Source organism: Colias philodice, chromosome 11 (genome assembly GCF_061535455.1).
Source record: "Colias philodice isolate Cphi_HAF_F1 chromosome 11, ilColPhil1 Martin Lab GWU primary, whole genome shotgun sequence".
In the NCBI taxonomy this organism is placed as follows: Eukaryota; Metazoa; Arthropoda; class Insecta; order Lepidoptera; family Pieridae; genus Colias; species Colias philodice.
Window position 1 is genome coordinate 12071150 of NC_143096.1, and position 17161 is coordinate 12088310.

Consider the following 17161-nt stretch of genomic DNA (forward strand, 5'->3'; position numbering starts at 1 on the left):
AGATAAAAACCAGCGATGTATCGTAAACAGGAATGTGGAAGTTTGCGTTAAACATTGTCGATGCACCGTCAATGCCAATTTGTCTTCCTGTAACGGATTCGATAAATTCAGGGAACCTTATACGGTGGACATTGTTTTGGTATATAAATAAGTAATGATGCAATCTTATCTATTCGTTATTAATTATAAAAAGCGATATTTCAAAATCTTCTATCGGTAAAAACATAGATTTTATCATCGTGATTAATTTATACTCTAATCCAGTTTTATCCAAAATGTAAAAGCATTTGTTTAGCCGCGTCGCAGGTGTAACAGACATAAATTATTGGGAGCTTAAGTCAATTACCAAGCAGTGCGGTATTTAGTGTTTCTTTATGGTATACCTTTGAGCATCCTTAGCATTTATTAGTCCCAAATAATAAGAAGACAAAGAAGTAAGAACTACGACGACATTTTCTTCTCTAATGTTAATGCGGATGAATATATCTCTATCGTTTAATTAAAATCCAATCAAACATTTTGACAAGTATGAAACTTTCGCCTTCCTTACCATTCTCACAAACTTGGGCATGTAGGTAGAGCGACTAAAAGTAGGTGTAGGTAAAAACCCGTCCTTTAATAAATAATAATATAACATTTTAAGCTCCATAAACTACTGTAAAAAAGTCTACTGTCGGTGTGAAAATTAATTAATTATTGTTGAATATAAAACTACTTAAAAAAAATTATCGTCAACCAAAATTGCATTATTATTGCGTATTTTATCTTAATTCAATTTAAAAAACATCACAGGGCTTCAATTTCCATAATTATTAATTGGATGTCATTCTTCAATCGTTTAATTATTTCATAAATAATTTGTGCACCTGTTTGTCATAAAAACTGGCTTTTAAAATGAGTAACAATCGAGTTTCTTGGCGATTCTTCCCGGTAGAAGCAACATTCCACTTGGTGGTTCACTGTGGTTCACTCATTGAACATAATAGGTACCTAATATAATTCACGAGCTCTAATTGAAGAACATATTTCAGTCCAGAAGATAGATGTAGAGTATTCTCAACCGACTTCATAAAAATGATTTCAAATTGCCTGTACTTTTTTTGGGTTTGTGGTGCCTCAAACTGGGTGTACCTACCGATTTTGATGATTATTTATTTGTAGGAAAACATTTATTTTGATAAAACAAGCACTTATATTTTCTACCTGTTTACTAAATATTGTAACTGCATCATAAACTTCACTACATAGTATAAAACAAAGTCGCTTTCCCTGTCCCTATGTCCCTATGTCCCTATGTCCCTTTGTACGCTTAAATCTTTGAAACTACGCAACGGATTTTGATGCGGTTTTTTTTAATAGATAGAGTGATTCAAGAGGAAGGTTTATATGTATAATAAGATCCATTAAGTAGTGGAGAAGTACTGTTATTTTTGAGGTTTCTAATGTGATGTCGTAAAAAATTACATTTATTCCGCTTACATTGCAAACGCAGGCTGAACCCTACGAGTTTTATCAAAATAATGTACTAAGTATTATACACATTGAAAAGGTCTACAGAAAAGTCCGCGATGGTATATGTCTATCTCTTATGGATAACCCACAATAACTTTTTTTTGTCATTTACTTTTTACGACAAATAATGGCTAATTTTCGAAGCGATTTTAACCAATACAGCATTAATCCTTAACCAATTAAATACCATGGATACATTGTTCATTTAATATAGATCTATATGGCCCTTTACACCGTATGATTTAAGTGAATATTTTCGAAGATATTACAGATTTAAAAATTGCAGGACGTAGCGTTTGCGGCCGCCCGGCTATGTATTTTATACCCGTGCGATGCCGGAGGCCGGAGCGGGCCGCTATATTTTTATACCTATACAATAGGGTGGAGTGATAATGTATGAAAGAAATTTTTTTTTGTTTTTTTCAAACGGCATAGCGACAGAAAGGTGCCTTTTAATGAGTGAATTCAGCATACAAAATATTGTTTACCTGTCTTGATGTTTTGAGGTGCCCCAACCCAATTGAAAATTAGAAAAATATGATTTTTTCGCAAACTTTGATTTCTTTTTTAATCACAGTATTTTTATGGCCTTCAAGTCTATTATATAACAAACTTCTTTGTGATACACTAAATAATAGCCTGATTAGTTGTTTTAACGTATTTCATTAATGAAAATGATATTATAGAGGAATGAAAATATCAGAAATAAGTAATTATTTAGTACTAGCTGCGCTCGCGGTTGCCTCGCGGTTTCACCCGCGTGGCTCCGCTCCTGTTAATCTAAGCGTTATGATATATAACCTATAGCCTTCCTCGATAAATGGGCTATCTAACACCGAAAGAACTTTTCAAATCGGACCAGTAGTTCTTGAGATTAACGCGTTCATACAAACAATATCTTCAGCTTTATAATATTAGTATAGATTATAATATTAGTATAGATAACGCTGTTTTTTTTTTCAAAATTAGGCATTAGCAGTCGTGATACTGATGCTCTTGCCATTATAAAATCATTTTGTTTACTTTTTCAGCAAACTGCACTTGAAGCTTATGTCACCAATTTGATAATATGCTTTACGGCCTGGGCAAGGCATAGAATATCTTTGATATTCTGAAACGCAGTCAAACCGCTTTTCACGATGTCTTTTAAGGTTTCTTCAGATAAATTAGAAGTCAGAGGCTCAGTTTTCTTACATTCTTGCCACATAGTTAAGTCGGTATAATCTTTTGAGCAAGTACAAGAGAGTTAAAAAAAATGCATTTGCAACTTCAAATATCAAATAACCTTTGGTACTGAGTGACAAAATACTTCAGTTATCTTTTCTTGTTCTTTTTTTGTTAGTTTGTCGATCTTGATAAGGTTTTAATAAGCGTCTATATTCATCGAATATGGTGTGTCGAATAAGTTGTAGTACTCTATTAAAGCTAATAGTGGGAAGCGATGCTTTTTGCCACACATCAAACATTTCCGTAGCTAATCATTCGGATAAATCATGAATTTTGTTATTTTATCAGGTTTAAATTCATATCTAATAAATAAGTAATAGTTTCTTAGCATCAGTACAAGTTGGTAATTGAGACACTGGATACTTCTCTGGCAAACAAAATACAGGACAACATGTCGTTTGTCGTATTTTGACTTGCAACACTTTACTGTAACAAAGCGAAATTATGGATAGAACTCACATCAAAAATATTAAATTATGATCTTAATTGTATTTACGTGTAAAATGTAATTAAGAAATATTACTAACATTAGTGTTATTTCCTTAACGGCATTTCCTTAAAATCAACGTTTCCTACAATAAGAGTCGGCGCAAACGGGCCACCGACCAGAGCCACTCGTAGCCAGCGATAGCCACTTTTTTATATATTGAAATATTATGTATTCTGTGTCTTCCCGTTGGCAACCAACGAGATAACACAGAATCTGATTTAGCGTTAATTTGTCAAAATTAAACTTTAATGATTTTCGACTAAATTTTTTTAATTTCTTAAAGTTCATGATGTTGGGGGCACCTCTAAATGTATCATCTGCAAAGTATAATTTTGCATGTGTATTTATGAGCAATAATGACATCTTTTTACAGGTATGCCGAAACGAAAATGAAAAAAAATACTTTTCACTCCACCCTACTATACAACGTTCACAATTTTTCTGTAGTGTATTTAGTATCAGCATTGCACCCGTGCGAAGCCGGGGCGGGTCGCTAGTATAATATAAAAGCGAAGTGTGGACCTTATATTACTCATTTCGAGGGTTTTTAGGCACGGAAGGTGTTTCATAATATACATATTATCATTTTCAAGTTGCAGCCTTGTAATATATTCACATGTATGTAACTATTCTAAGAATGTTTTTAACAATAATGCATACATCCGGATGATCGCATTAATATCTTATTCATCGTGTATAATGTTTATATAAGAATAATCCATATGGCAGATTTAAATGAAGATTAGCCAACGCAAGTGGCGAATATATTCATAAACACAAGGGCATACCATTGGTATAGGCACTATCACTTAACACATTAATTATTGTCAGCGCAGGACTGACGACTTTGGAGCCTTGTAGATTTGTGTTTCAAAATCACTCTACCACTTCCTGGACTCCTAGTTGCATACAAAGTTCGTGGGAGATTTCTGGTAGGCTAATAAAAAAATTAAAATATGAATACTTATAAACCTACTCAAGCAAAAAAAGAGAAAATTTAGGAAAAATCGCTTTGGTCATAAATGTCATAAAAAAATAAAATGTAAGGAGGTGGGTAGTAATTTGTAAGAAGCTGTCCCGCCATACTTTACATGTGAAAAGACGTAGACGGAAAAGTAAAATCTTATATATAAAAATGAATCGCAAAATGTGTTGGTAAGCGAGAACGGCTGAACCGATTTCGATAATTCTCTTTTTATTATATTCCTTGAAGTACGAGGATGGTTCTTATGTAGAGAAAACGTAAACATGTACCACGGGCGAAGCCGGGGCGGACCGTTAGTTTATTTATAAAAATAACGTTAATTGTATGCTAGTGCTTGAAAATAGGTACCTAATTTATCACATTTAATGTATACCAAAGCAATGAAGAAGCACGCGTACTCTATTAATCATTATGCAAAATTATAATCCAATTTCACGGTCTTCAAATAATAAGTATACCATTAACATTGGAAAAAATATGAAACAATTGTCATTGAACTCAAACTATGTAGCGTCCGTCCGTAAAACCGATATTATGAATCGAGAAAGCGCTTTAAAAGCTTAAACTCAAATCGTCCAGGCTTTCTTATTTTATGCATTCTGTAGTAGGTAAGGTATCCTAAAAAGAGGATTAAATTGAGTTTCTTTATATTGTCTATGATACAGCATATTCAGATTTCAGACAAAGTTAGTATAAACGACAAAAAATAGAGAAAATTCGAGCTTATCGCAATAAGCCTTTTTCTCACTTATTTTAACCACGTAGGTATGTGTGGATATGGTAATTGATAAATTTTCATACTTTCAATTTAATTCTTTGGTGTGTTTCAGAAACAAACATGCAAATAACGCAACATCCTTAAACACGTTATTTATCATATAGCATGCGTATTTGGGATTACGTTTAACTCATTCATATGCAGTGTGACTAATAAAATTGTTTAATAATGCATTCATACAGAGGATGAAATCAATTCTATTTTTTTGTATAAGTATGTAGTTGTTACGAGATCAAAACGCCATTAAAAATAAAAATTGGTATCGATGATTAGATATTTTTTTTTTGAGTCATTCTTCTGAGGATTCTTCTTCTTCTTCTTCACTTTACTTATTACTGAGCGCTTTATAAAAAAAATGTGTGCGTGTACTAGTGTACACACGTAAGAAGTGAAACTTCTTTATGACCTTATTCTTCAAAAAATAATTTACTATATGCAACTTTACAGAAATACGTCGAATCACGCGTGGTAGGGATAAGAAAAAGATGGCGCGTAACGGAAAAATGTCACACGTAACGAAAAAATATTACACTAAATTTTTTTCCAACCCCGATAAAGAAGTTTCACTTCAAAAATAAGCATAACTACGTACCTAATCATTTTTTAAACATTACCATAACCTACTGCAAGTAAATTTTTCCGCGTGAAATTACTTACGTTAATGTGGATCTTCTCATATTCTTGTTTATAATATTTAATATTAGTATGGGTATAATATCAGGAAACAAATCCGAAAAGGTCTCTGCGACCCTCAACATCATATTGTAGGTATATTAATTTTCCTTTATATACAGCTTAAAATTATAATAAAAACTACTTCGAGACAAAATGAAGATATTAAATATATTGCGCACGTGTTCAATAGAACTTTTTTTTTACTTTTATAGTTTTTCAAATACTAACAATTTTCAAGCGCTACAATTTTATAGACCACTCGAGACTTTTCCCATGTTCCGCTAATAAAACATATGCTAATTTTATTCCATGATCCGAGGTTGATTATTCAGATGCAAAACCGCGAAAGTTCAAGGTCGAGACCGAAGCACGGCGTGGCTAATTAAGCTGCTCATTAATTTCCTTGTCATTTTTCATTGGTATAGCATTTAGCTTTCGCCCATACTAAATGTGGATTAATTTTGAATGATGTAACTGATTTAGAATTAGATTTATTCAGCCGTGTCTTGTGTTGGAGTAAAAAATAGTAAATGTAAAACATAGCACTGCTATGTTTTTAAAATAAGTAAATAGACACCGACCAACTCGGTCTGGCAGAACACAGGTTGATCACCAACTAGTCCATAAAGAAAATGTATCAGTAAAACTGATTTGACACTAAAAAAAAGGATATTATAAAGTAGTGGAATTGAACCAACATTGTCCGTAACAATAACCATAACTAAAGATGAGGTTACCTGTACCAAAGAATAAGGAATAATATTTTTTTTGTTTTCAAAGCAATGCACAAATTCATACCTTTTATTCACATTTGCATAATCAACTGATAATCCTGTACACTTCTACGGTGTAATAACCTTTTTTGGTACGATAGTCGATACAGCGATTGAATCCCCCAAAATTTCGTATAATTTAAGCTAAACTACTACTTTCTTTAGACATCAATATGGGCAGTAACCAATCATCAGTCCGAGCTACTCACTTCCAGCGACCTCCCACAAGCACTGCAGCTGATCCCCTGGGATCAGACGAACCTGAAGAACATCACATCAGTATTTCTAACAAAATGGTAAGCTTTTTATAGAACTAGGTACTCATTAAAATAAGTATACGTATTATTAGCTTGGGACATTAAGTTGGTTATAGGCATATCCTCATATCCGTGTAATTTTTTGTGAACTGAGATAATGTTTTTGTTATCTTACTTTAGACGAATGGATGGGTTTAGTGTTTACAACCAGGAAGATGTTAAGATGACATGGATAACATATCTTATACAGTACCAGATAAGAGAAGCTGTTGAAAAAAGACATAATATTAAGTGCCCTTTATGGATTGATTCATTTTAAAATTAGTTTTCTGTATTGGGCAATATTGTAGTAAATGCTATGAAGCGAATCATCACACTATAGCCTAAGTGATTGATAAAGATTGCATATTCATCGTTATTATCTTCTATTTGTTTATTTTTTTGTGAGAATAGAATATAATATGTCTGTTTTTATGTAAGAAAGCAACCTAAATTGCCAAGTTATTGGTCTATGAATTCATAAACGTGACAGTAAATAATAAAAGGTGTTATAGGTGGAACGTCTGGTAGAAGATGCATCACTTCCGGGCGGGGTAAGCAGTTCTGGATCCACTACATCATTGGGAGACTTCAAGGAGACCATTTACATGGAGAAACTAAGATGCCTGGATGATACACATTCGGAACGCCTTGGGTAAGTGCTTAGATTCGTTACAATAACTTAGAATAATGAACTAATAAATCAACCTGAAGAGTGTAGACTGTAGATGTAGGAGATTTCGGTGTAAAGTTTTACAGTTTTAAGAATAAAATAGTAAATTTGATTGAGTAATTTTGTGTTTTGATTGCATTTTATGTGTTTTAGTCACGTTTTAAAATGAATTGTTATGACTGTATAATTTGTATTACCTACGTTATTGTTTAATGTAAGTAGTGTCTATTTTCGGTAATTTTGATAATATTTTTAAATAAACAGTAATGAATTTACATTTTTTCATTTGCATTTATTTTAGGTGCATCAAATAAATAAATGCTCCCAAAAAAGGTATGTAAAGGCTAGGTTCATTTAATAAACAATTTTTAACTATTCGTATGAATATCTACGTCGAACGTAATGTTAATTATTAATTCTTTTGTGTCTGCAATTTTATCAAAACCGCTCGTTTATATAAATAAAATAGTGAAAACAAAACTTGTCCTCACTATCGCTAAAAATGGGTTATTTATGAGCATCCCGTTAAAAAGCGATGTTCTACCGCATTCTTGTACCAACATGTACTTAAAAATGAATTAAATAAAAATAACATACATACTAGGAAGTGAATTTTATATTGTTGTAAAAGTTTTACACTACCTCAATATACTAGAAACTCTTTCTGAGAACACTGAATTAAATCTATAATTTATTTCCAAACAATCTATAAACCAATCCATATTGTCTGTTCTTAGAAAGAACAATTTAAATATCAAAGTTGTAAATCCTGTTACACCAGTTTTCAAAAAATATATTCAGTACAAAATAACTGCGAAAAAAATTAAAAAGTGGTTGTTAAAAAGGAACCTAAACGTGCCTCAACCCATAATATGATGCGCAATATTTCCAACCTATTCTAATTAATTAATATTTTATTTTTATAAATACTGTTTACCTGTTTATCTTTTTTTAAAATATGCTCGTCTATGTACCAGTTATTCCAGTGTGAAGTTTTCGCAACAGGTAATGTTTATTTTCCTTTTCAATCGCTCAACAAAATTGCCGACGACGCGACGCGACGCGCGCCGCGCCGGCGTAATATGATCTACACATGAGCATAAAAAACTTATTCAAAAACACTTCATTCATAAATATATCTGATTATCGTTTTTGATTGATTATCTACTTTTAAAAATAACCTTTCTCATTCATACGAGTACATTTTCAATAGAAAGCACTAACTATATTAACCATAGCCATTTCAACGTTTTCTTTTTTTAACTTTTTTTTGCCGCCAAAAATATATGAAACTTCCTTCAAGGTCATAATATTATACTATCGGTAGGTACTTTTTTATAATGTTTTTAAATGGCATAAAAGCATCGAGAGAGCCAATTAAAATTACAAGCGAAGGTAAATCGTGGTAACGAACCCGGATCGCGGGGAACGACCCTACACCTAATTATTGGATTACCTTTTATATTCATTGTTTGTAAAAACTTGTCTCAACAACATGCGGATAAAGCGTCTTGAAATAAAATTCACTCTTAGAATAATTATTCTAAGAATTCACTATTATTATAATGACTTTACTACACAATAAACACGTATTTTGTTGTGAAATGGAGTTTTAGATACAAAGTTACTTTTCCTACCTATTCGGTTTTCAATGTCACTTACATTTTTTTTTACTTTTTTTTTATAGATAGTCTCCAGCTGCGAACACACTCATTATCATAAACAGCGTTCGAGATCATTAAAAATCAACAAATCGTGTTTTAATACCTTGCTTATAAAATTATTAGCAAACGACTATTCATTTGTAAATAAGGTGTCCCTTTACACAAATAATTTATGACAAAAATTATTTGGTTTGAATTTTAATAAGCATATCTGCTTATTATAATAAGCATATCTTTTAAATTTACGCAGTACCTACCTATCGGTAGGTACTGCGTAAATTTAAAAGATTTATGAATAGGTAGTTGATGTTAAGTACGCTAGATATTATTATTTATACAATAGAAATAATTTTAACGTTAATTTATTACAGGTGCCGATATGTCTATACTTGCCATTAACGACATTAAATTTATTTTATACCAGCGCGCGACAAGCCGTGGCTTTATCCGGGTTGAATAATCTTATCTATATTTAATATCTGTAACTGGGCAGCACAGACGGCACAGTCCACAGACCAATAGAATACTTTTTTATTAGTATGTGCTGGAGATAGACGGCATATTAATAATTATAAAAGGAAAGATCAAACTACGCATGAAGTTTTAAAGTGAAACTTTTATTATATCGTCTCAAACTTTTTGGTCTGTGTAGCGCATGTCGCGTGTATCGCGGCTGCCGAGTAGGTATACCTACTCGGCAGCCGACCGTCACGCGACATGCGCTACACAAAGCAGTGTTCGGAACAGTTTCACTTTTACCGTGGTTTCATAAAACCACACAACATTTTTTTTTTTTTTTCATTAAACTGTGCCGGACTGGCCATATTTTAAGATTCAAATATTTAATGTCGTTCCAGAATTTGTAATATGTTATGTTTATTATTACATATATTATGTTTATAATTATTACATATGTACAAATGGCGGAGACACAAATTGTTGTAGTCCTAATTTCAAAAATAGAATGTAACGTAGGTACTTGTCCAACATTATTATTGAAGCTTCTCTAAAGTACCCATCCTGCCTATTAGAAAACTATGAAAATATGAATTAAATCGATACAGTTATTTCCAATCCCATATCTCAGCGAAAGAATTCGAATTGTTTGAATATAGATTTTTTTTAAAAGACAATGAATGTTACAGCACACCCCGGACACTCCATACAAAATTATCGTTTTGACAGTCACACTGTAGAGACTGCAAATCACAGAGCAAGTAATATAGGTACTGCAAATGTGTGTGTTAACGCTTTATGGTTGGCACATTTGTGACTAGCGTAAAAAAAATTCACGTTTTTCTGATGAAATACATCCGTAAACAGCACAATATCTAACCATTTTCTACGAAAAACGATAATCACAAATCCAAAATAGAAGCGTTTTTCCCCCGAAGGGTAAAAAACGTATATTTAGGTTTCAGCCGAAAGGCTTGACCCACTGTGAGATAACCCTCTTGAACATCAGCGCCATCTAGTGTATTTAGCCGGAAACCGAGCTGTCATCGAGAGAGGTCGGTATTGGTGGTGGGGAGTCTGCGCCAAGGCAGGGCCAGTCGGCCATCTTGGCTTCAGTACCGATGAATCGAAGCGAGGCGAAAGTCGGCAAGATATTTAGTGGTGGGTCAAGCCTTTCGGCTGAAACCTAAATATACGTTTTTTACCCTTCGGGGGAAAAACGCTTCTATTTAGGTGTTCGAGCCTTTAGGCTTGACCCACTGTGAGATGTTTCATATCTGCCGGCGCTGACTCCGCGTACTGTGACTAATGTATGTTATAAGATATTTTCTGTAGGAACTGTTCCTACATCGAGAGAGGATCGGGAAATAAAAGATATAAATTTTCAATAATCAACTTTTAATTACTTACATTAGAAAATATCTAAAATCACAGAATACATAATATGCTTGATTTCTAAATTGTTAGGAACGTGTCCGACACTGCATGATTTGTAGTAGTATTTCTTCTGTTACCCTCTACTTCCTTGAAGTAGTGTTTGAAGAAAGTTGTAGTGCTACGCCAATTACCTTTGCGTAACACTTCGTCAATATCGAGATTTTTATTGACCCAGTTGTCTGTAGCCACGGCCGATCTAAAGCTACCCGGAGAGCTTTTTATTTTAGCATCTTTTAGGACTATCCTTAGCCAGCCCGCTATTACAGATCTCGATGCTGCTTTCACTTTGCCCCGGGTGGTAATGAATAAGTTCGTTAGATTTGGGACCGCTTTCCTGCGCTGCTTTGATTTGGTAACCAGTAATGGTATCCAATAGCAGAGGTCAAAGATATTATTGTCGTTCTTTGATAGACACCAACCGGACTGGCGATAATATGTATTATCCGTTTTTGACCCGAAAGCGGGCCAGAAAACGATTTGATCCCTGGTAATCTGACAGTGATCCGCATCTATGTGAAGCAATGTTAGGTCGTGAACACGACGGCCTGTAGCAAGGAGTAATAGCGTTGCTACATGTTGAGATATTTGAAATAAGCTGGAACCATCGATTTTTGCTTGGGAAATCCAGTTTACGAGGTCAGCTACATTCCAAATACCAGAGGATCGTTTAGGTGGGCTCTTTAGTAGAATTGCCTTAATAGTTTTCTTCACCAGCGGATGGTCGCTAAGAGAAGCCGAATTGCAAGGGTTTGTGAAGGTAGCGACGGTTGACTTATGTACGAGGATGGTTCTCGGGGCTAACTTCTTCACGTTGTAGAGGTAAATTAAGTATCTAGCTAAATCACTGGGAGTCGGTGTTCTTGTTGACACATTATTTTCTAACGTCCAATTTAGCCACGTTCTCCAAGCGATTTGATAGGTTCTTAATGTTGAAGGTCTCCAGGCCGATTGTAACAAGGTGCGTTCCGACTCGCTCCATGTAGCTACCTCGTTGGACCAGCCCGTACTTTCCATACCTCCAAAGACAAGTTTTGAATGTTCCGGGGGGGCAGGTTGGTTCGAAGATCCCACAGATGTCCTTTCAGATTTTGAATTTTGTAGGGAGGGAGTACTGCTCTCTTTTTCACCTCGGCTCTCCAAAACGCTTTCTCCCATCTGGGTACCACTAAGAGGTAAAAGCCTTGGGACCTGTTCAGGTGTTGTAGCACCCGAGGAATTAGTGCTGGAGGTGGAAAGATCCAGGCCAATTTGTACCTCCATGGTCTGCTGAATGCGTCTGTGTATTCGCTTGTCGTGTCTCTGTGGTCTTCGCTGACATATCTCGGTACTACTGCAGAATGTTTGCTTGCAAAAAGGTCGATTTCTGGTTTGCCCATTTTTAGAAAAATTGACTTCTGCGCCGAGAGATCGAGATGCCATTCCTGAAGAGTTTTCAAGCGTGATAAGCTGTCCGCTATGCCGTTGTACCTGCCCGGGAGGTATTTCGGGATTATAGTGATTCTGTGTTGCTGTGCGAGATTTAGAATCTTTGAGGCGATGGTCAGAAGTTTTTGGGATTTCGTACCCCCTTGTCTTCTTATGTAGGAGATTGCCGTTCTGTTGTCGGATTGAAATAAGACTGTTTTCCCCGACGCTTCTTGTATATTCCTTTGAAGAACTTCGAATAAGGTCCATAATTCTTTTTGATTGCAATGCCAGTGCTTTTGTGAGGTGGTCCAGAACCCTGAGAGTTTCTTGTCGTTTATTGTGGCTCCCCAGCCGACATCTGAGGCATCGGTAGCGATGAAGATTGACGTTGCGGCGATTTGAATATCTGAGGTTTCGCGAAGGTTGTGAAGCCACCAGCACAGTTCTTCTTTTACTTGATCTGGTAATCGTAACATCTTGTATCTTTGTGTGCTTGGGAGTGATTTTGATGCGATCTGGATGTACCTGCAACGGAGTAAACCTAGTGGTATTACATTTGCTGCGAAGTTTAATTTTCCAAGTAACTGCTTAGCACCCATCCAGGACCACTTATTTTCGCGTAGAATTTTAAGAATCGAGTCTGTGATGTTCGAAATCTTTGATAGAGGTAGTATTTTCTTGTTTAGTTTTGTGTCCCATATTATGCCTAAATATTCTATGCGTGTCTTTGGTTTCGGATCAGTCTTATTGGTATTAATGTGCCATCCCAGCTGTTTGAGAAAATCTATGGTCCAGATTGCTTGTTCGGCTAGTCTGTCAGCCTTTTGGTTCATAAGCAAGAAATCGTCCAAGTAGACAATTACCCTGATCCCTTTATCACGCAATAGTGACGCTACCCAGTTAGTAACCTTACTGAAAATTGAAGGAGCGCTAGATAACCCAAAAGGTAAGCAGTTCATATTGTATATTTTCCCATTAAAGGCGAGAGATAAGTATCTCCTGTGTGATTCCTGTACGGGGATGTGGTAATAAGCATTTGAGATGTCAATTTTTACTAAGTAGTCCCCCTGTTGTAGTAGTTGGGAAACTTTTGATAGGCTGATGAGTCTAAATTTGGGAGGATGAACGTAAAGGTTTAGGTGTCGTAAGTTAAAAATCAGTCTGTGAGAACCGTTAGGCTTTTTCCTGAGGAAAATTGGGGATAGGTAGCCACTGTCGTAAGTGTTAAGAGAGATAGCGCCCACGTCTAGTAGTTTCATGATTTGCGTAGACATGCTATCTGAAATTTTAGGTTCGTAAAATTTTATATTGATGCAAGAAAATTTTGTGTGCGGTGGTCTCTGTATGAACGGTATGCGGTAACCACTTATGACACTTAAGATTGTGTCTGGTGCTCCTAACGATTCCCACAGATCTGACTTAAGACTCAATTGGCCCGCGAGAAATACCTCTAAACTAGGGTTTCCTTGTGGATGCCTGAGCTGCCCTTCTGTTGGGACCCGCCGAGCCGAAGTCCTGTTTCGACCGATAGTCGCGAAAATTTCGTGGTGGCTGCTTTCTGCTTTTGTTGCTGGGGTTCTTTGGCTTTCTAGGGCCTGAAGTTTTTCTTCCGGTTTTGTAGCTTGGGCTGGTTTTCTTCGGAAAGAACTTATACGCCCCCCCTTGGTCTTTAATCACTTCGGATAATTTTTCCTCACCGAAGAGGTGAGTGTCCGATGGTGGGATGTCGTGCAGCATCTCGCTAAGGACTTTATTTGTAGGTTTATAGGTCTCTCGCCGCGCTTGAATAACCTCGGCTCTTCTTCCGCAAGTATACTGCAGCAGTCCGTCAGAGATCTTTTTGAAGTTGCCGTCTGAGCTGAGCATATGTTCGTGGATTTCTGCCCTGGTTTTAGGATCCATTTTCTGGCAGGCGTCTTGAAAAGCTTGCCTTTGCAATAATAACCCATACGTTATGGCGCCCAGGGTCAAATCGGCTTTTTCTAACTGACACGTCGAGCTCCAATTAGGCGTTATTGATGCCAAGTGGCTGTTGACTTTTAGGGCCGCGAAGACTGGTGTAGTGTGAAACATTTTTTGAACGTCGGCATACCGAACATTCTTCCAGCCGTCCTCATTCAGCCGTTGGCACCTTCGGCCCTGTTCGGCCAGGTTTGGGTCCGCCTTGGTCAGTTTTGCTTCGGCTTCGGTGGTGCTGGGAGAAAAGTCACAATCGGGGCCAACGGGGGATCCCTTGAGAGCGGCCAATTTTCTCTGAGCCTCAGCGATTTGCGATGTTAACAGCGCTTCCTCTGCTGAAACGATCGGTTGAGCACTTGTCGGTAGTTGGTTCTCTTGTGGTAGAGCGTTTAGTGAGGGTGCTCCAAACTCTTCATCCGTAGTAGTGTCTGGTACGGATTCAAAAGACTCGTCTAGGTTTGATGCACCGTAGTCGCTTTTGGATGCAAAATTTGACACTTGAGACGCAACGTGTTCTATGGCCTGAGTTTGTTTGGCGAGCAGATCCATCATCTTTTCTAAGACCGAATGCGTCACCGGGCCTTGATTTGATTCCACAGATCGCTTTGGGGCAGGAGATTCGCGACGAGGCGTTTTAGTGCTGTTGGAGCTGTTCGGTGACGTCGATGATCTTTTAAGGGTGTTGGAGGACGCTGCTTCCTCCCTGGCTGTCAGGCGTGACTTTAAGGCCTTAACTGTATCAAGAAAGGTTTCATAATCTGGGTGGACCCTTTCCATTATGTTAAAGGGGGCGTATAAAAGCGCCCTCCCCAGTGGCCATTCCAAGAGCTTCCTCTTTATGAGGCGGTATTTTTTCTCGGACAGAGAAGGGTCGTTCGGGTAGTACGCTCTACCCATTTCAGCTGTGGGTATCGCGAACCTTAACTTCGCTTCGATGCGCGACGATATTTTGTCCCCAAACAGGTCTGCGTATGATAAATCCCGGACGCCCCATTGCCTCCAACCTTCCGGATAATGGTTGTCTACTGTTTCGATGATCCTGGAGAAAAATCCCTCTTCGTCTCTTGGGACAGGCCTGAGACAGAGTTCCCCCATAGTTGTAGAGGCCATGGTCTGAAAATACAAGCAAAGAGTCACGTCAGCTGATTTTTGCTTCTTGCATCGTATTTGTAACGTTTGGGTCAGCAAATAATGTGTTTGATACGACTCAGTTAGGGTTTGATGCGATCAGACGTATCGGCTGATACGCCCTAGTCGCATCACTCGATACGACCCGACGGATGACGTCGATTCGACTAGACGTCTCATCGATGCGTTTGGAAGTCTCGATTGATGCGACCCGGGCGTATGAGCCGATACGACCAACAATGGAAATTATTCCATGGTGACCTAGAAAAACTAGGTTCTTTGATAACTTTGTCGTTCGTTGCGAGACGACAGACGCTTCGTGAGAAGCGAATCGTAGGGAAGGACTACGAGTGAAAAACATGTGCCGGGGCGACATGTTTGTATCTTACGTGAGTTATTTCCTTATCCAGCTAAGGAAACTCATGTAAACAAAAAAAATATTAGCAATATTTGTGTAACTTACATTAATTTTTAACTTCGATTTTAAAGAATATTATCTTCCTTTTATCCTGGCGACGACGCTGAGATTCAAAAGCGTACTGCAGCCAAGATGGCCGACTGGCCCTGCCTTGGCGCAGACTCCCCACCACCAATACCGACCTCTCTCGATGACAGCTCGGTTTCCGGCTAAATACACTAGATGGCGCTGATGTTCAAGAGGGTTATCTCACAGTGGGTCAAGCCTAAAGGCTCGAACACCTAAATAATAAAATTACTTTAAGTCGCGTATCGTCCTTGTAGAAAAATATGGACCATTTTTAGACTGATCGTGCGGGTTGAGGTACCTAAGTGTTTAATTTTGGCGGGAGGCGGAGAGTGTCCGTTCTGTAGCGTTTAGCTACTATTATGTATTCTGTGGTTACAGACTAACAGTGGACGAAGTGAACGCGATGACAAGCCGCATAGAAATGCGTACATCCAACATGGTGAGCGTCGAGCCTGTGTGCGCAGACTGCAAGGCGACTGTCATAGATTGCTACAACAGCGCGAGGGAACCAGACGATGTTGTCAAATGCTGGGATGCTATTGGTTTGTAATCTATCTACTTACTTGTTTATGGACTGTGTGTGAAACTTGAGAGATTGATTTTTGTAACTAGAAAAAATATCCGACTGGTCTGAATAAAATACAGAAGGCTGATCGTTGTCTTCTTAACTTACTTTAAAGAAAAATCGAATGGAGAAACATAAATGAAAATATAAGGGCGCGAATTTTGAAAATCGATATGTGCAAGAGTTCTGCATATAGGTAATTGATTATTTCTAAGATATTTTAGCGATTTTACGTAACTTGTATTGGAAATTGCGCTGTATGCTTTTTGCAGTTAGTAAATTTCTTAAAAAAAACACTAGCAGTGCCTACAAACAGACAGAAATAAATGTCCAAATGTGTCTAGTCAAAAAGTCTTGTTCAATAAATCAATCGTCACTAACAGCGATTTTAATTTTACCCATACAACGCAGTAGCTTTTTAATACTTATTTTATTAATCTGTGGTAAAACTATTTCAAAAATAAAGGTGCATTCACACAATGCGTGCAAGACGCGGGCGCGGACCGTCTCCGGGCGCGGTCTGAACGCGACGCACGTGAACAAGCAAGACGCTCGCGGCACGTGGCGCATGCGCGGGAACACGCGCTCAAGGATCTGTCAGGCGCGCATGGAGACTCGCCGAACATGTGATTTTGGAGGGAAATGCGAA

General features: G+C 37.2%; 2 protein-coding genes across 2 annotated transcripts; one reads left to right on the forward strand and one right to left on the reverse strand.

The window, feature by feature from the left end:
* The first annotated feature begins 6613 nt into the window (after positions 1 to 6613).
* Positions 6614 to 17142, forward strand: LOC149484912 (uncharacterized). The gene is made up of 4 exons (XM_089701230.1): positions 6614 to 6736; positions 7252 to 7391; positions 16326 to 16489; positions 16979 to 17142. The coding sequence occupies exons 1-4, from the start codon at positions 6614 to 6616 to the stop codon at positions 17140 to 17142; spliced, it is 591 nt and encodes a 196-aa protein (XP_089557356.1).
* LOC149484913 (uncharacterized) lies at positions 12780 to 16133 on the reverse strand. Its single transcript, XM_089701151.1, has 2 exons — positions 13822 to 16133; positions 12780 to 12898 (listed from the first exon to the last, which is right to left on the reverse strand). The coding sequence occupies exon 1, from the start codon at positions 15440 to 15442 to the stop codon at positions 13829 to 13831; it is 1614 nt and encodes a 537-aa protein (XP_089557277.1). The 5' UTR covers positions 15443 to 16133; the 3' UTR covers positions 12780 to 12898; positions 13822 to 13828.
* Positions 17143 to 17161: the final 19 nt, after the last annotated feature.